General features: G+C 39.0%; 1 protein-coding gene across 8 annotated transcripts in view; it reads right to left on the bottom strand.

Annotated features, from left to right (window-relative positions):
* The window catches only part of RAP1GDS1 (Rap1 GTPase-GDP dissociation stimulator 1), a 95,124-nt gene that overhangs the window by 28,010 nt on the left and 46,221 nt on the right, over positions 1-20,893 (bottom strand). For 4 of the 8 annotated variants that reach the window (XM_068681772.1, XM_068681770.1, XM_068681771.1 and 1 more), the window contains exons 3-4: positions 16,986-17,108; positions 13,173-13,298 (exon numbers count right to left, since the gene is read on the bottom strand). In XM_068681772.1, coding sequence (XP_068537873.1) covers positions 13,173-13,298; positions 16,986-17,108 — 249 coding nt within the window. Of the gene's footprint in view, positions 1-1,417; positions 3,510-13,172; positions 13,299-16,924; positions 17,109-20,893 lie in introns of those variants that run through there. The other 4 variants (XM_068681774.1, XM_068681776.1, XM_068681775.1 and 1 more) reach the window with 3 other exon arrangements.

The following is a 20,893-nucleotide window of genomic DNA, read 5'->3' as shown; positions in this document are numbered from 1 at the left end:
ATCAACAATACCGCTTCCTTTCCCAGCAGGCAGTCAGCAATAGACAACAGTCAATAACCTTAATTGCACGGCTTCCAAAAGGAGAGCTTTCCAAGTGAGTTACAATTGGAACCAACTCAAAAATCTGGATGAAAACAAGATCTTAAGTGGAAAAAAAAAATATCACTAAAGGCAAAGTTAGAGGGGAAAAAAAAACAAACAAACAACAAAAACCAACACCCTCCCCTCCATTTCTTAACAGCCCAACAACAGATCTCCTCTTTCCTTTGGTATTCAGCACTCTTATCATGCTCTTCTCTCCCCATCATGCTTGGGGGTTGAGATACTGAGGTTTCCTAATTCTACAACACATTCAGTATGAAAACCAAGGTTACCCTCATTTATGATACAATCTTCCACTAAGAAGCGTTCCAGAGCTCTGTAAAAATAAGTTTCTAAATCTTCCAATTCTCGTCAATACATATACCTCTTACACCCCTTGAGTTAGGGAGAGAGAGATAACTATAGTGTGTATAAAGGGGTATATGCAGGGACTTCAGATAATTTGCTGAGTGGAGCTGGAAGGGAAATTCTTGGTGGATCTTAACTATTATATTACCACAGTCACAAGCGTTTTGCTGAACAACCGTGAAATTAGACAAGCAGAAGAGGCAAAATGTCATTGCCATGACTGTCTCCACCTCTGACCTGCTCAGGACATTAGAGGAATGTGATTCACTCCAGGTATGTATATTTCAGTTTGAGAAATTAGACACTGGAATCTATCTATGGCCAAACAAATTGGAACTTCGATCTTTAAGGTCCCTTCCAACCCAAGCTATTCTATGATTCTATTAAATTCAAGGTAAGAACTTCTGTGTCAAGGATGGAGTGTGGAAAAGGGAGAAACATGAAAAAAATAAACCTCTCTCATCCTTGATGCAGTGATAAACTTAGGCATAATGCTAAAATGAAATAAAACTCTACAGCATAATATAGTAAGACAATACAGTTGTTCAGATTAAGCACTTATGTTTATCAGATCAGTAGAGAAAAAATAAACTTTCCTTTAATACTCCAGCGTACTGTTTTATGTTTCTTTATGTAGACCTTTTTTTTTCATTACAAGAGTTCTGCAATTACACAATTTTATATTTGACTCACTTCTTTTGTGAGTCAAAACAAAAGAGAATCACCGATTCTGGATTAAATAGACTCTTATTATTATAATGGAATTAAAGTCAACAAACTAAAACCATGATAAAATTAAGCTTGAGATAAGAATCAGGTGTTGAGCTAGTTTCCATGTCTTGGTATGGAACTGCATATAAAATATGTATACAACAAATAATACAAAGGGTTTGGAAACAAAGGTTAAAAATAAATAAATAAATAAAAACACACAAAAAAAAGAACAGTTACAAGCCAAGTTCCTTACCTGGGTGGAAATTGGCACAACTCCACTGAAAATAATTGTGTGGTAATACCTTAGAACAACTGAAGATCTGAACTCACACATCCTTCTACTTCCATTCTCTCTCTGGGTTGTCAAAGAAGGTGTAGATCAAGAACTGCTATGTTTTAAGTACATGGTACTCTCTCACTTCTGGCGTATGATAACACTTTTACCCACAAAATATTTTTATTAGGTAGATAATCAGCTTCCACTGTACCAACAGCAAAACTAGGGAGGAAAGATTCAGCAACAAATCTCACTCCAAGAAACAGTCTGTTTGTATAGAGTACTCAAAAAGTAGGATAAAATGAACTTCAGGATTCCTCCCAGGTAGGTGGCAGGATGTAAGTGCCAGTCTTTGACAGGACTGCATAAACTGATAGATTAAAGCAGGAGAGAGACCTTTTTTGAGTTTGTTGCTGTACCTCTTTCCCATGTTAGAGCTCACCCTGTGTAGCTGCTTTTTTGCCCAAGGCAGCTGGGTGAAGAGCAGACCTGGGCTGGCACTATAATTAGGATCTCCTGGTGCTGCCTTCATGTGCCCAAGAGGATTAACTCAGCTCGTTAGTGCAGGGCCCCAGAGAATCCTGCACCAGGTGTAGGAGGAAGGTTGTGAAGGTCCTGACCACCCACTCCACGCTCAGGCTACGACACCCCATTGCATCCCCAAGCAAAAAGTGTATTTCTGATTCAGAGTGCTACACGCACTTATTACGGACTCGCTTCTCCCTGCTCTGTCGCTAAGAAACAGATTTTGCACACAAGAATACTCACCGAGTTCCAAATCATTTACAGTCAAAACAAGACCACAGCATGTTGCTGTGTCTTGTTCTCAGTCCAACTATTACCTTGCAGTTCAGCAGCTCTATGAACTCCCACACTTAAAGTGCTTCCAGCCTCCCAGAAGCTGTGTTGAAGTTTTTTTTTTTCCTGTGACCTTTTAAAATAAACATTTGCTATTCCTATGAGATCAACGTTTGAACAGTTAATAAGCATTCACATTTCTGCTTAAAAATGTTTCTCTACAGCTCACAAAGGGCAATGCTGTTGTATTATTTTTTTTAAGTACGCATGATGCCATTTAAAGATGCCAGAATGACAACAAGCCGGGAGACCAGAGGGATGTTTTTTCCTACAAAGAAATGTATAGTGAGATTTATTATTGAATAAGTTATTATTTCCCCCATGTTATTTAGTCCAACCCTATCTCTAAGAATTAATAGTCTTTTTTTTTTCCCATCCTTAGTTGCTCAGTTTTATGCAAAAATGGGTTTTAGTATGGATTATCAAATGACTGTGACTGCTCACATGCACACTCTTGTCAAATTTTGCCACAGCCCAGTCACAAGAGATCTAAGGGATGCCCAAGCCGAAGAGCAAATTATTTTTAATGTGTGACTAGGGGATCTTTAAAACTCAGCCACGGGGGCAGGAGAAAGAGTCTTGTCCACCTGTTCCTCTTGAATATCACCCGGGAAGATGTGGAAGCCTAAAGCCTATTTCTCTAAAGAATCTCAACCTTTCCTCACTGGTGTTTGGTTTCTTCAGGACCCATGCTTGGCTCTCGTCCAGGCTGGGACTGTTTGTCAGTGGGGTACCTGATATAAATTAGGTCCTATAGGAGTTCTCCCTTCATTTACTGAAAAAAAAAAAAAAAAACCAACAAACTTTTCCAAGGTGAGAGGAGCTGGTGCAGCCATCTCTTCAGTCTGATCATGTCTTTGTTTGCACACTGCAAAGCATGTTTATCTTCTGTGCCCACCCTCTGCTCATGCGATTTGTCTGTTCTTCATTCAAGTATATGTTTTTGCTCCAAGAATGAAAGACCCTTAAGAAAAATATGAAGAGATGTTGCCATACAGATACGGTATGATCAATATGCGTAACTAAAATAAAACGTTATGTTAGAAATTGTTTTCCTATGCATTACCATGCTTTCAGGTATCTGACAGAGCTGCAGCAATTCAGATGCAGTTTGAGAGTCTGAACTTGTACTCCCAAAACTCTTAATGTCATGAATTTTGAATAGCTTCAATTTGCTTTTCCCAAGATGTGTTTGCATCATTTTCCCTTGAGCTTTCTTCCCTGGTTTACTAAACCTTAAAACTAACTACTGGATACTAAAAGATAACAGGAAAAAAAAAAAAAAAAACACACCATAAACAAACCTACAGCTTAAAACATGAAAACATGTAAACCATGGGCTATCTACAGCTAATGAGTTATTTCTAAAATACACACACCGGTACTTTGATGTTTGTCACTACTCTGAGGCAATTATTTCTGTAAACACAGTGACATCAGGCAAAGGCCTCTGCCATAATACAGACAGATATCAGAAAATGTTTTTGCAAATAGCTAATCTAAATGCTCTTTTATCTAAACCCTAAATAGCTTGCTGCTTTTGTATTGGCCTATTTTAATATGTAATTTATTAAATTAAGTAAAAGCACAGAAAATTATGTTTGGTGTCGTTATGTACTGAAAGGTTGTGTGAAAGCTTGTTCATTTTTTTCCTCACAAAATAAGGCAAGATATGAATACTCAGTATTATCTTTGCCTCTTACACCTTTACATCATGAATGGCCACAGTGCCATTACTTTCCAAACAGTTATTTCCCAAATCTTTGTTACCATATCTCCATTCTGAAATCCAAAATTTATGATTCACAATAGTATTTCAAATATAATGGCATTTCTCTTATATTGTTTTGCAGACTTGAAACACAGAAAATAGATTTAACTTTTAAAAAGTACCAAAAACCACAAATTAGCAAGCTATTATAATATTCACTGTAAATGTAGGCTTCAAAAATACACCTATATCTCAGATAATCAGCTAGAAAACTATTTGACAGCATTTCTTAAAAATCATCTTTTGGGCTTTAAATTTTAGGATTTGTTCTCTGAAATGTTTTGGTTTCGTCTTGCAACTGGAAACCTGAATCCTCTCTTCTCCAGTTCATGTGCTCCAAAAGTTTATTGGCATAAATAGTTGCACTGGGTTAAGCGGTGTAACTTGGTGAGGGAAAGCACCATGTGTTAGATAAAGGTCCCTGATCTACATAAACCAAGATCCCTGGAGAGTAGCTTTGGGGTGACATGGAAAATATTACTTTTATTTTAAGCATTAATTTTAAAATTATTTTCCTCTGCAATTGGGTGAAATGATCAAATTATTTAAATTTTATACTGCTATTTGCACTGAAGTGCTTCACCTTTATTGCATTTGTTTCCAATCTTTGTGACCAAAATATTACTTAGACTGTACCAGTATTTTATGGAGAATATATAAATATATGTATATATATATTTTTTTTTAAGATAAATTAATTTGCAGTATCCCAAGGAAGGGGAAAAAAAAGAGTTCTACATGCTCTATTTTTTAATTTCTTCTTTTACTTTTTTTTTTTTTAATTTTATTTTTATTTTTTAATTAGGGCCTATTTGCGTGTCTTTTCTTACTGTACATCTGTTCCTGGTGCTTAGTCTTTCACCTGAAGTCATAATCTTCTGTGACATCAAACTAGCAGCTGCAGAGGATGTTATGATGTGACACTCAGAATACTGTGACTACATATAGGGAAAAAGCAGCAGGAGTAGAACTCCAAAGGAAGAGAGGCCCTGCTTCCATGCTCTCTTGCTCTTGCTCTTTTTTCCTTTTCAATAAGAAAATAGAAGAAATTATCAGAACAAAACTGTTAAATTTTAGGGGCAAAGCCTTACCTAATGCAAACCCCATTTTCTACGTAGATGTTAGGAAAAAAACATTATCACTCGTGTTAACTAGGATAGTTAACAAAGGCCCTGACTCCAGCTTCACTGAGGGTATTGTCTCAGAATTGATTGCTAAAATAGCTTAAGAATAAACTAGAAATGCAAACAGAAAGCTGTCTTTTAATATCGTGTCTTCAAGGACTGAAAATAGCATTGGTCTTTCTGGATAAAATTGTTTCCAATATTTGCTGGGTAATGAAAGAAGAAACATTTTTTTTCAGCAACAAGACGTAAAATACTACTAGTCACAGTATTGGCAAGCAATTTGTCCTGAGTCCCAATGAGATTTTAAGGTGTAGTAATCTCTACTAGTAAATTCTATTAAAAAAAAAGACAGAAAGAAACCAAGCAGTATGAAAAAGTTCTAGTAGATATGCAAAAGACAGACAAAAGCCCTGAGTGCTGAATGCAGCACTTCCCTCTGCCTTCCTTTCCACATGTACAGCTTACAGCAGATTCCTCAGCTGATTTTATAACTCTGTGCAACTCCAGAGTCATTTCATTGCAGCCAAACAATTTTTTCTAGGATTATGAGAACATAAGTCAGAACTGAAGCCAACCTATGCTTTTTGTTTCATACAGCATGAAATAAATCATGGAATCCAATTATACAATAACGCATCAGGCAGTTTTTCTACACCGGTAGGTAGGGATTTATAGCATCTGATGATATTAACAGAATAAATCTGCATGCATCAATTAATTTAGATTTTTTACTCCAGGGCCTTGGATGCAATGATGTCTCTCAGCTTCATTTGCCCAAGAACGAGGGTGTTCTTGGTCGCAGGCTGGTGCGAGGCAGAGGCCTTCTGCTGGGTGCTGCTGAAAGGAGCTTGGCAAGGTGCTTGGTCTGGCATTATGCAAGGAGCAGTACTGAGAGCTGAAGCTTGAAGGAGCTCTGGTTCTCCCACAAAGCAGCTAGAGAAGCAGGCTCAGAAAGCGTGTGGCCCACGGGGATTTGGAATAGGTTGGGAGAAGCCCAAGAGGCAAAAAGCGAAACCAAACAAAAAAATCCCACACCACAAAGCGTATTTGCAGATCCTACTAAGCCCTGGGAAGAAAGAGAATTACTCAGAGAAGTAACAAGTGGCCCTGGAAACTGGGAAAGGCTGGGAGGAAGTCTTGGGTGTGAGGCCAGCGTGATCCTTGCCCCACAGCATGAAGCCCCAGGGAGCAGCTTCTGGCCTTCTGAAGCAGCTGCAAGAAGCAGCGTGTGGGCTGGTGACTGTCTGAGTACTGCCTGCACGAGGAGCTGACCAGCGGGAGACACTTGTGTCTCAGAGGATTAGACTTGGGAAAGGCCATTGCAGTTTTGGTTTAGGAAATCGTTTACCTCCTTAGCAGAAGGCAGCCCCCTGATTTGACTTGAGGGCAAGCAGCAACGCGCTACGACCGCAGAACAGCCCGCACTAAGAGGCCGGGTGTCAAGGTGTCTTTGATAAATCAGCCGGACAGTGTCTCAGGGAACTGAATCTTTTTCAGAGATGTGAATGCTGCTGTAGACAGGCCAATTAAGGCACCCACCCTGATTCCTCAGGCCATTCGGCTGGCTGGACAGCTATGCAGATGGTCAGCAGTCTCAGTACCAAGGGGGCTCAAAGACCAACTTTCTATTGGTGTTTCTACTTTCTTTCTACTTTCTTTCTTTCTACTTACTGAATTAAAACACGATGTTAAAAGGAGAAGAATGACGTTTGTAAGCTTAGCAAAAACAAGCAAACAAACTCTTACTTCTCAATTACAAATACACAACACTTAGCAAAGATGCTAATACATCCTTTCTTCTGTTTCCCATGGTAATTCAGCTGATGTTTTCTACTATTGCTAATTTAGTGACAGTTGATATTTCTGGTCAAATAATGCCTACTTTTCTAACATAGAATAAACTAGACTCTTTGGCCATATCTAGACACTCAACTAATAAACTGTTTTCTGCAGTACTTGCTATGGAAACACCTTCTATCCTTTTTTTTTTTAGGTGCCTCTGAGCTTGTTGGAGTATGAGTAATAGACAAACTTCACAGTTGGTGAATAAACTGCTGGAGGGAGGTAAAGGTAAGGAATTGGAAAAAATCTACTGTATTTTTTTTTCCCATGTGGACTGTTGTTATATTTTGGCTTAACTCGTGAGAATTTTGTTACTTGTTTTAGTAGGGTCAAATATTGAATAAATATAGAACATAAATTTGGAAAGAGTAATAGTCTGAGAATGAGAATTCATGTTTTTCTTATCACCTCTCAAAGAGCTCTTTCCAATGGTCTAGGAAGATTCTCTCATTCTGATTCCATTTTGGCCAGCCATAAGATATGTAAATCAGAATGATATTGTTTAATGGCTTCCTAAGAACATTCATGATTAATCACTGATAAGTACCAAATATTACTGTGAAAATAGGTGTTGGCATGCATATGGTATACTTAGTTTTTAGCTGATGCAATGCTTGTACTGCTGAGGCTTGGAAAAAATATTGCATTATTGTGTACTCTGAACTTAAAAATGGTGTAGTTTTCCAAGACTCAGACATGCCTTACAGAGGACAGATCTAGAGGCAACACAGTATTGCTGTGCAATGAAAAGCAGAGTTTTAAATCTCTGTAAGCTGCTCTAAACAATCAGTTTTCAAGCAATGAGTTAAAGCCTCTGGTCTTAATTTCATGACCAGCTAAGTAGCTGATATTTGCATTTGGTAGGACCTAGTACAAAGAAAAGTGAAAGATTTGTGCTATGATGCTGCCTGGCTGCATGAGTCAGGGTGACCTTCATAAAATGATTAGCCAGTACTGTGCCACTATCAACACCAGTTGTGTTCTAGGATTCTGCTGTTTTTCCATATGGTACGGAGAAAGGTTATGCCATTTTCTGAAGAAAAATGAATTTGATTTGTTTCCAGTACGTTTAATTGTTAAGTGACTGGTTTTCAGCTGCTTTGGATCCTGAAATTATTTTTGTCTCCTGAAAGATATATGTAACCCTATAATTAAGTAGTTTCTTATTTTTTGCACATAGTCTTCCTTCTGAAAGAGCTCTGTACATCTTTATAAGATGGGCAGCTGAGTATACAGAATTTATTGTACATATACGTTCTTTTTAACTCAGGTGGTATAATGTTCATGGTTTGGTGTTAACGGTGGGACCGAGACAGATATGGATCTATGTGAAAGGCCATCCAGGTGAAATACATCAAGGAGTCTTGCCATCAATACATTAAGACTGGTAGATAACAAAGAAATGTATGGCTTGGGAAATGAGAAAAGGATCCAGTAATTTTCCTGCAGAAAAGGAAGATAAGCAGCTGTCAACTTTACAGAACAAGTTGGCATTTTTAGTTTCTTTCCAATTCCATAGCTGTTTATATCATGAAGTGTGATTGGTGAGAACATGAACTCATGCTGGAGGTTTCATGGAGAAACAAAGGTCTGAATGGGCACAAACAGTAATTGCTCTGAGATTCCCTGAAGAGGTCTCTAAGCTCTACCATTAACATGAATTTTTTGGAAGGGCAGAATGGGAAATTTTCCATTTCCCTTTTAAGGTATATGGAGAGCTTATTTCACTTTGAAAGCTTTCAGAATATTTGGATGCTTTGAACAGCAAGGAGGAGTTATTGCATAGTGGGTAAGAGCTCAATCCAGTCTCAGCTGAAGCCAATCTGAATGTCTCCCTTTGGTCTGCATGAATCAGGCTCTAAATATCTCAGCTTTTTGCCTCCTCTTATAATTATTGCTTCTATAGTATGATTACAGTAGCTTCTACAGTGTGCTTAATGTTGAATAAGAACACAGGAAAATAGTTCGTCCACCAGTAAATTCAGAACTGAAGTGTGTAGTAACTATCTGTGGAAAGATCACTGAGATTGAGATAGCATACATATCAAAAACTTAATAATAAAATATTGTGAGGTTATCATCTGCAAAGGAAATATTGCTGTTTTAACGTAGCATGAACATTCTTGACTAGAATGCATCTGGTTGGCCTGATTTATCATCTACAAAAACTGCACTGGTGTGTGGTGTATAAAATAGGCTACAGAGCCAGGCTTTTGTTTCTCCTGTGGATATTGCAAGAAGGCAATCCTAATTCCCAAACTGTGGGCTCAGTCTCCCTTTCCCCAAGCACTCAACCTGCCACACGAGTCAAGTCAACAGAGTTTTCCTAGATTTGTGGGAAAGAAGCCAGCAGAGCTGACGCGTGTTTTAGCCATCAGGCTGCTCACAAAGTGATCACAAGCTGCAATTGGGAAATGCTGTTCTTTATCTTAATATCCTAACCACCAGAGCTGATGGTAGCAAATCACTTTTAGGCTTTATCTGCAGCTGAATTAACCATTATGCTCTGAGTTACGACGTTGCTTTTTGTAGCAAGAACCATGCTATGTTAAACAACCTTTCCCAAACAATAGGGATGAGGTCTGAACGCTGCATGTGGAACCGAGATGCAGGGGGAACTCAGAAGACTTTTGGAGGTATGCCCTATGAATCTGTAACACCTGTACACCTGTAACAGCCCCAAATGAACAAACTTATTGAAGAAGCAGCACTAGTGAAAATGGTGTGGGGTTTTGGAAAGGAGAAAAGTAGAAAGGTAGCTATGATTTATTTCATGGGGAAAGAGTGGCAAACCGACTAGAAAGCTGGGTCTTATGGACTGACTGGACAATATCTAAGAATTCAGCTTTGCTTGTATGCAAAATACTGGTGGTTAGAAGGAATGAGTGGGCTAGGATCTTTGCACCTAGTAATGTAGTTCAGGCATAATTCTGTTCCTGAGCAACGCTATGGAATCCGCTGTCTGGGGATACAGAAGTACAAGTGCCTGCGTTCAGTACATCATGTAGATAAAGTGTGAGAGAAAGCAGGATGGAGAACAGAGAGATCACATCTCTGTTTCTTTGCTTGGAACTTTCTGTTATGACTGAAATTTGGGGGACGAGGTGTATGTGGCATTATTAGATAAAGCAGGCAGAGCACTTACAGGCTGTACAGGAACACACAGTGATGTATCTGTTCTTAAATCGTAGGACAGCACTGAACAGTTTGCATACTGTGATTGTTCCTGACTTAAAATCTTTCTGGCTGCCTCAATTGTTTCTTTTATCTCTGCATATAGGAGAAAGGCTGGGAGACTAGAAGCCTCACCAGTACTAACAAAGCTTCCTTCTACTCTGCTTTGTAATTATGTTTTCCCGTATTCTTGGTGTTCAGAGGCTCACATAAAGCAGATCTCTTCACAACATTAATGGCTTAAAAAGTGCGCTCTCAAGACTGCTTGGAATAAATGTGACCTATTTTCCCTCTTTAACTGTTTACAAAATGCATTTAATTACCTGTGTTTTCTTCCCTGCTCAAACAGTTTATTCAGTATAATTTTAGGGGGCTAACACTGTCCACACATACCTCAAATTTAAGGAGGAGAATCTGTCAATAAATCAACAGGTTTCCATTTCACATTTTCTGTGAGGAGGTGCATCTATTCAGTAAGGTCTCTGGTCAGCATGTGCCTAATTCCCCTTTTTCTTTGTGGAAGCATACTAAACCTCTTCTAGCACTGGGATTTAGCAGTGAATTACCTTTTCTGCAGCAGGAACATTGCAGGAGTTGTCCCTTATGTGGTTATGTGGAAGTGGCCTTGCCTTCATGAAGAAACTCAGGCATCTGTGAACTCTGAGAAACCACTGCCATTTCCATTTTATCAAGAGAAAAGTATCAGGGAATTGTCCTTCTCTGGAAGGGTAGGACTTTTTTGGGTCCCCATAGGAAAAATAGCCCACAGCTTCCATCCTGCTCTGTGCACACTTTCCTCTAAAATAAAGACCTGATTAGCTCCTTTTCACAAAAAGTGTCACTGAACAAAATGACATGCTTGCTTGGATGAAATACAAGATAACCAGGGCCTTCAATACACAGGAATGCTCCTATGAGCTATTCTATGTGGGCTTGATTTCAGAATTTCAGCCTAACACTGATTTAGGACCTAAGGGCCTTCTTCATTACTGCACGCATTGTAGAAGTTGTAGGGCGGTAGACATGAAAAATCAGTCGTGTATATTGTAGAATAGAGTTCCTGCGGTATTCCACATTTCTATGAGAGCCCCATTTATCAGAGGGGTAACACATGCTTTTGTCTCAGTTGAGAAGAAAAAGACTATCTGTACATAACAACGTCTGTGATTAGAAATACTGTCCTCTACACCTTGTCTTTGTTATCCTTTAAAGCTCTTTGTTATGGAAAAATCATTTCAATATAAGTAAATAAGTCATAAATGAGAATAAACTCAATTTTATAATAATAAACACATTGAAAGTATTCATCTTCTATCAGATCCCAGGATAGGTTAACTACAGAATCATTACTCTTTAAGATAACAAACAAAACAAAGCAAAATGGGGTGGATGTAATAAATAAGCACTGCAAATAGCCTCTTCCACTTAAATCTAGGATGCTAGTCTTGATTTTTGTGATGTCTTATTACACTTTAATCATTATTCTCATTTAAATACACAGGGAAGGTAGCAACTGTCCTCCTGCAGGAGCACAGCAACTCATGGCATACAGAACACATCACTGTGCACTGTAGATTTTAACAGCATCTGTTTTGTTCCATGGAAGAGCATAATGAGGCTTTCACAAGTACAGCAAAGAGCATCACAGGTACAGCTTTCCCCTACTGTGTAAATCCTGCACTGTAAAAGCCAGCATCAGCAGTCCCCAATACCTGATTCTTCGAAACCAGTATTCACGTGGCTTTATTGTATTTCATGAAACATGTGGGTTGAACAGGAATGATATGAAGAGTTATGTAGGTTTTACTAATATGAAATAAACCAGTGCCACCTGGGACTGAGGTTTACATCATATATGACCCTGAAATAAAATTTAGTAAGTAAATTGTTAGGGAAAGCTCAACAGCTTCATCTTGAAGTTTCCATGGGGAAGCAGGTGTTCAGTTGATTGGTCACCTTAAATAAAACCCTAAATGAAAGAATTAAACATTATCATCCTCAAGCAGTAGCTGTCTGTAAATGGAAATGCCAGCATAAAAAATCTGATTAACATCCCTGAGGTCAAAGACAAAGTAATTTAAAACAACATAAAATGCAAATTTCCAAACTAGCTTGAAAAATGTATTAAGGAACAGCCTACTAAAAATTTATTTTTTAAAACAGACAGTAATTCACAATAGTAAAAACTTTTAGTAAATGCAAAATATACCCCAAAGAAAATCTCATGCCATATGAAATAAGACACTAAGTCTGAAAATACTAAAGTTCTTATGCAATTTCAGTTCATTTCCCATCTGCAGACATCCATAGGCTTCTAATTGCTTCATATGAATATAAAGACATGGAGTCACAGGTGCATTTCAATTTGCTAATGCCTGACACTGCAATATTTATTGTGGCCAAAAAAAACCCTAAAAAGTAACCAACCCGAAATCTGGACTATCAAAAATATCAGTATGTAATCTTGGTGCAATTGATTGGCCACTTCAGAATTTTTAGAATCAGCAACATAGTTTAGGCATCCCTCTCACCCACATATGTATCTCTGCACATCTTTGAGTCTGGTTAAGATATAAATACTCCCTTCTAATTACTCCCCTTTGACTCTATTAGAGAATAATTAGCCATTCAGGACACTGTATATGTAGCACCTGGTCTTTAAAAAAATAGTTCATTATGTTTAAAAAAAGACAAAACAAACCACTGAAGCCCACAAATCTCTTCTAAGATTATGTCCAATTGTACTACGATATTTTAACATTTTTTTTTTATTCTTTCTGTCACAAAAGCATAATCCAAGTGTGATGCACAAGTGTCCATGCAATCAGAATAGCTGCGTGTGGCAAATAAAAGTCAAGAAAAGTGGAAAATAACCCCCAGTACACAATGTACAAATACCAAAACATTCCCTTCCCTCCTACAAGTGTGTCTACAAAAGATGGCATATTTCAACACTTACGGCTATCGTAGCATATATTGCCCAGGGCACGTCCTGTTTGAAGCAATACTTCCTGGTCTTTGCAGTTTAACAGCTGCACCAAAGGAGGGATCAACCCAGCATCCACACATGGGTTCCGCATAAATTCTGCAAAAAAAGGAAAAGCCTGTTAAAGAAAGCCTGCTATTTTCAGTTTCCTCCATTCTAGTTACACTGGCATCGCAACTGGGCCTTTTGTAAGAATAAACGTATGCATGGACAAACGATGTAAGTTTGCATGCAGGTTTTTAGAGAACAAGCCCAAGGTCAGGATTTGGGCTTATGTTCTTCCCATTACTTGTTAATTTAGAAGGAATTAAGAGTATTTAATTGACTTCCATGGAAACTAATTTAACAGAGATCAGACTGAGCATGTTTTCAGAATCGTAAAAAATGCTGAAAAGAACAAGCGAATTCACAATCTTTTTCTCCACTTGAACAAACATAAATTAAACTACTGAATTACACAAGAGATGACTTAAAACTGGTACTCATACTCCCCAAATAAGCAGCACTTTTTAACCTTCTCTTTCCATAATTAGAACTCCTAAAAAGCTTTTGCTTTAGAAAAAAATAAAATAGAAGTAAACAAAGCCAAGTAACAGGGTCTTTATTTGGAAGGTAAGGAATGAGAAGTACGAGAGGGATTATGTGAGCCTGTGCCTTTCCACAGTCTAACTGATCCCCAACATGGGAGGAAAGTCAGAGGTCCCATCCACTGGGAAACTCTCTACCTTTCTGTCCTTTTTTTCTGCTATGTCCCTTGGTGATAGGGAACCAAAGTATTTCTCTTACATCTCTGCAAGTCATAGGGAGAGAATTATCCTGGTGCCAGAGAGATGAAGCACTGTTCTCCAGGAGGATCTGTAGTTAGGCACTGCGCTGTTCATCTCACAAGGGAAGTTTACAGGGGCATCCACTGAGACACCAGTAGTATGAACTTGATAGTTTACTACGGAGCACCATCAGAGATCAGATTTTGTTTTTTTTTTTTTTTTTTTTTTTAAACTCTTGGTCTGTGAGAGGAAATGGTAACTTGTTCTAGAGGTAGAGGTCTCAGTCTGTGCTGTTGTATGTTTGGGGTCTTGCTCATGTGGTGAGAAAGGGTAAGAAACCTTTTTTCCACACACCCTCTTATGTGGAGCGAACAGAAGCTTTCAGCCTCCCATTCAGCAAAAAAAAAAAAAATTAAAAAAATTAGGCAATATGCTGAGCAAGCCTGTATTTATCAAGGTCATGTAAGGATAAGAAGTAAAAGAAGTGGTGCCATACATAGCAAAACTGATGTGTTAGACAGCAACAAAAATGTGGTAACTGCAACTATATTTGCACAGAAGAAATAGCAGAAAAGGAAAGTAACCAATAACAGAGACATTCAGAAGGTTTCCACTAACCTGGAGGGGAAATGAAGCAGATCCTTTGAAGAAAACACTGAAGAATCACTTAAAAAGTTAGGAGAAGCACTGAAGGACAGAGTACCATAAATGAGTGGAGGACAAGATTTCAACAGAGACATTTAATTGTATTGTGGTATTATAGACTGCAAATCTAGCAAAGAAGAAGAGACTGAAGACCTCAGAAGAGGATTTAAAAGGTGAGGAGAGAAACTCCAGGCAGCAAATGCATCTGAGCCTTCAGTAGGCCCATAGCTGAAAGAGAAATGGCTGTAGCTGGTGAGACTAGAGTGACTCAAGTGTTTTTTGTCTGTTTGGATTTTTAAGATACGAGAGACTAACATATAGTATTAGGAGAAGGAAGAGTCATGTGAGCTGGAGAGGTGAAATTGAGTAAGGGCACAAAGTGATGAAAAGGAAGAAATGAAATATGATAAAGAAATGAAATATCTGGTAAAGTCCGGATTCAGAGCCAGAGGCACTGCTCCCAGCTCTGCCAGAGCTGCATGGCAAGACCACAGGGAAATAATTTCAATTGCCTGTGTTTAATGCCTACTATCTGTATGATGTCAATAATGCAAATTTCTAAAAAGTGCCCTGAAGCTTGTTGAAAAAAGATGCAATATAAACATGAAACAGTTGTATTCTTATGTAAGAGGATAAAGAAAATCATAGAATTCAAACGAGGTGTTCCCTACTATGCTGCTTAAGCAACTATTTCAACAGAGATAGAACCCAAAGAGGAACACCCAGCTCATCTCAGTCCTGAAAGTGGTAGGCACCTTGAAACACTTCTGAATACTTTCGCATTAACCTTAGCTGCCAGAGGTTCTAGTTGTGCCTACTAATTAACTCCAAGAAAAAGACAAAAGCTATTTTGCATGATGAACCAGGTAAAATGCCAGCTGTTCTGAAGAGCGTGCTCATAACAGCAATTTAAAACCTGGCAGGGAGAAGGGAAAAATTAAAAACTATTCAGAGGTTTCATTTATTAATTCAGAGTGAAAGATACTGGCTAAAATGCTCTATAGAGAATCTTTCAGGAAACAATGCATCGTAATCAGTGAAACTACTGTGAACATTGCTTTTATTCCTAGCTCCTACTTTAGAAGAGAGGATTAAAAGAACTTGAGGATGCACAGTCAACTGGAATGGTCTAAATATACTTATGCATTTATTAAGTATGGAAGAACATGTGACAGGGCTGCATGAATCTCCATCATTCTGAAACATTTCTAAGTTTAAATTTCCATGTTTACATTTTTACAGGTTATTTATCTAAAACCTTATAAACTAACAAAGCGTATCTTCTTATCTTGGTAATGCTTCTGAACATTCGTGTATATATATATAAATATATCATTGACTCAAAATCAGAGAAATGGTGGAAGAGGTTACAGAATGGCTATCAGTAGGAAGCTGTAGTATTGTGATTCCATGGAAAAGGTGGGAAAGGAATGTGGAAACAATCAGCAGTAATGTAGGCCCTTCTCGGAAGAGACACCAGCATGAGAATTTACACAGGGAGACAGATTCAGCTGCCAGTACTGCTTGTGCACAGCAGGTAAGGGGCATCCTTCTTTTCTCTGCCTGGCCCCCAGGGAAGGAAAGTACGAAACGCTATCAGTGCTTCTTTGGCTGGTAGAGCAGCAAGTTAAGGAGTGAGGAAAGTCAGCCACAAACCTCCTCTGCCCTCCTTGAAGGGTTTGCCAGTATCCCGTGCCTGCAAAAATTAAGCCATTCTTGTGTGCTTAAGGTATGCAGGGCACTGGGTGAGCTCTAAGATAATTATTTCTAAAGAAAAAATAAGCAGTTTTAGATTATCTTCCACATTATATGACTGCATGCTTAGAATACATATGAAAATGGACCACTGATTCTCATTTGGGATCTTGTGCTCTTATTCTAACACTTCCAGTGCTCTTCAGGTGGGAATTACTGTTTTTGGTGTGGCGTCAATGGCCACATAATTATAATAATATTATCACCAATCTCAGACCAAAGCAACTATCTGCTACCCCTTAACCACATTTATACATACATCTGTTATAACTTTGTGTGACATAGTAATGTAATGATGCACACCTTTTTTTTCCGTATGCATTTCTTAAAGCTAATGGCATGCTATTTCTGTCCGATAATATACACTAGTGATTGTCTTGACAACTAAATAGCATGAAAGTCAGGACTGAAAATATTCCAGCAGCCACATGCTGTTTTAATTGTACTGAAAAATAGAGAAATAAAATTTGACACAACAAAAACAAAAAGAGTGAAAAGGAGAGATATGAAAAAGATGTCTAATCTACAAAATGAAAACATAAATGAAGTAAAACATACTGACAAGTGAGGTGAAAAACTGAAGATGTTCCAGCAGAAAAGTTCTTGTAGAAAACCTCACCATTTCTGGCTACTTCTGCTATGATGTTAGCTACTTTTGCTGTGCAGGAAGATTGTGGCGTCAACAGACTCGCGAACACCTGAAGCACTCCGCTTTTCTGGATTTTTTCGCTCGTCTCCGTATCTGAAAAACACATCACATAAAAATGACTTGTGCATCAGCTTGTACGGGGGAAGGAAAGAAGAAAGAAAGGAAAGGTAAATCTTCTCAAAGGTAATACTCAAAGTGATTGTTTTCCCGTATAAGAAGCAGATGGCTACTTTGTGTTTGTTTCACATGATGTGCTCATACATCTTTACAATTTGCCATTCAGAATCAATCAATCTTTACAGGGTGGCTGTGTGTTAAATAAATAAATACGCACACATCCTCGTGCATACATAGAGCAACTACTGTAGAGACTGGCAGAAAGACTAAAGGCTATGGAGTGATACGCAGCAGCCTGAAGTACTGTGTAAAAAATCCAGGAATGGTACTCTGAAGTGACTAGTTGTGGCAAACATTCAAAGAATGATGGGGAAATCCTAACACCTGAGGGCAGAGTATAATGCAGCACAGGAGTCAGAAACTGGAGAAGGAGGTGAGCTAAACAGATCTTAGTCTAGACTCCTCTTATGCTCAGCTTGCTTATCTTCTATGTTACTCTGCTAACCTACAGTAGCTCCAGTATAGTCCCGGTGGAAAGAAAGGGAAAAATAAGAGTCCTTGTAATAGAGATGGAAGATTTCAGGACAAGGCTTTTCCTGCCTGTTACACTGCAGGAATTGTGCAGCTGCTCCGTAATAAGGCCCCACCCAGCACTGCTGGCCTAATGCTCTGTACAACCTGAAAATGAACACTGAACATGAGCATGAACTGCAATTAAACAAAGGTACTAGATGCTAAATGTATTTCGCTAATGCTTTCCAATGACAGCATATTTGAGCTGAATACAAGTGTGATATGCATAAAACATGCACAAAACCCCTCACACCACTTAAAATAAAAGCTTTAAGGTAAATGTAAGTTAAAATAAAATAAAATAAAAAATACTAGAGCTTGCCAGTAACAGCAAGAAACCGATGCAGACTATTCCTGTAGCTGGCTGTCAGGCATTTCAGTGTTGAGAAGGCTGACCTCACAGCACTGCTTTCTGCAGCTTCTCAAAAGCATCCTTACTGTGGTGCTCTCAGGAGCTAACAAGGCAGTCAGACTGGGCAGCAACAGCAGTAATCAATGGGTCTGCTTTTATACAGAACCTTTCAAATCAGGGAGTAAAGCGAGGGACGGATGCTCTTAAACAGCAAAGCAGGGGCCTTAAACTAATCCAATAGTTTTTTTTTTTTCCAATAAAACATTCTCTGCTTTCCCCCTAGACAAGTAAATCCTTTTTTCTTTTATTTTGTTTTGTGCGCCACAACCAGGTAATCTTCTAGAGTAGCAATTTGCAACCATTTTTTGGCTGAGCTTCACCTGTGAATAGCTAACAACATCTCACTGGGCACACTGCCTCCTCTTTCCTCACCCTCCTCCTCCTCCCCTTCCCTACTCTCAGGGCTGCAGTTGCCTTTTGGACTCGTGGCAGCTCCAAGCCGACCCATGCCCCAAGCGCTGGGGACAGCTGCCCGAGCTGACCCTGAGCAGCAGCCCCACAAGCCTGGTAGAGGTCACTCCCGTTGGCTTTGTGGCTCACATATGGTGTGTACACGCTTCACTGGCTGGGAGCCAGTGAGGTCTAGGTGACAGAACAGGGATTCGAGGGAGAAAACTTCTAGCCTGGATTGCAGTCATGTGTTTCTGTATTTCTCGTGTTACCTTGGGACGCCAGTCTTTGGCTGGGACTACTCATCTGCAATACAGTGATGACATCTGACTACAAACAGATTAGGTATGAAATGAAGATTAATTTCCATACAAGCATAATGAACATGCTAATTATTATTAAGCTGTTTGCAGTCCAATTAATTGTGATTTTTTTTACATTCCTTGAGAACTTCTCTCTGAAGATGCAACGTAAAGGAGCTTTTTACTTATTCGCAAGCTTTTGCAAGTTCTGACTTACAGCACATACTTTGTACATGCGTAAGGATGAAAGAAAAGTTTGAATCCAGAAAAAATCACGACAGGACCAGAGACTGGTCCAGACTTTTCTTAGGTGTCTACTAAAGAAGAGATTCTCCTCTCTTAAGTTCAAAAACAAGAGTACAGAATTCAACGCTGGACATGTAGGTATTTGTGAATCTGTAGGATGTTAACCAGAATTAGTAGGTAGGAGACATTAATGCATTTTTTCCTGCCATGCTGCTAAGAAATACAGTATCCAGTCTTATTTTTATGATCTGTAGTTTGATGGACTTATTACTGTGCAAAGAATAAATCACATAAACAGGACAAAATATATCCTGCAAGCAGTGGGAAAATAAAATTAAATGCTTCTCCAGGCCAGTTTTATGTAGCAGATATGCTCTGATTTATTTTACTGTGATAAGCAAGTGAGTATCAATAGAAACACGGTGCTTAATACACCTGTTGGAAACTGGGATCTCAGCTAGCTGATATCACACGGATGAAAACGGAACATTGACTTTTCTAATCTTAAGCACCACAGGAGCCACACCAGCATATATTTTCCCCTTCAAAAAAAACAGCATCCCACTGGTTCTTGTTACCCAGGCTGAGCACCACCAACAAACTTTTGGTAGTTATGAAGGAGGGAAAACTGATGAATTTGCCAGCAGCGAGCATACGTCTCCCATCATTGGCAAGGGACACCCTTACCTCTGCTCTACCCTGAGTGAGTTAAATGCCATGGGGGTGCTCCAGCTTGTCTACTCCAGGTCTCCCTAAACCCTGCACTTCCTCTGCAGAACATTAGAAATGGTTTCAGCATAGGCAACCCTCAATTATTCCCTTTGCTTGTTCTCTTCATAGGCTGGAGAAGTCCTGTTTGTGTGTGTATGCAAGGAAGAGGGAGTCTTTGCTAAGGATGTGTACCTGCTGCATACTATTATTCTTTTATTACTTTTATTTTAATTCAACTGTCATCTTTTAATTGTTTCGATGTATTGTCAATTGCAGTTGAGGCATGCAAACCAAATGTTCCTATAGGAGCAAGAAAGATCTGGACAAAACTTCCACCATGTAATCTCCTCATGCTTTCTATAATGGAGAAAACGTGAATTATAGTCAACGTTAATCATGTGTTAGCAAGTTGCCATTTTAATCCCTTTAACATAACCACATTAAATTTCACATCTGTTCAATCTGTGCCTTAAGGAAACCTGGCAATCAAGGCAGCCAGATATCAGGGCGCCACACCCCAAAACCATTTTGCTCTAAGTGCACGCCCAGATTTCAGATGCTTTCTTTTAAAGCCCGATTTTGAGCCTGCGCACGCTAACCCCCCCCCCCATAGAGCACCGACTGCCCTTATCATGAAGGAAAGAAACTGCAGGACTGTGATAACGCTGCTTCAGAAACAGCCCCTTTGCACACAATACAATACGGTGCTGTGCCACGGCAGCACAAATGAGGGAGGGGAAAGCCCTAAGGTCAAACCTGCAGCTTTAGATGTCTCTTTATATCACTAGATATCAAGATGAAGAATATGTTAGATCACATAGTTCCAAAATCTTATTAATGTCATAGCAGGGTGATTAAAATGTCAATATCCTCGCTTTTTCATGGTTTTTGCAGTGCCTGAAGTCAGAATAATAACGAGTGTGGGCAGGCAATTCTTTAATGCCATAGATCAGAGCTGGAGAGCTCAGCACCGGGGCTATCAGACTGCTTAATTAAGTGGCAGAAATCATTACAGGAAAAAATCCAATGAGTGTCTCAAATTAAATTGTCTCTCCCCTCTCAGCTCTATTTCCTGTTAGATTTTACTCCTCTATATCTCACTCTTTTCTCATCTCTGCATCATTTCC

This window comes from Anas acuta, chromosome 4, assembly GCF_963932015.1.
Source record: "Anas acuta chromosome 4, bAnaAcu1.1, whole genome shotgun sequence".
NCBI lineage: Eukaryota > Metazoa > Chordata > Aves > Anseriformes > Anatidae > Anas > Anas acuta.
This window is presented reverse-complemented; position numbering and strand designations above follow the sequence as displayed.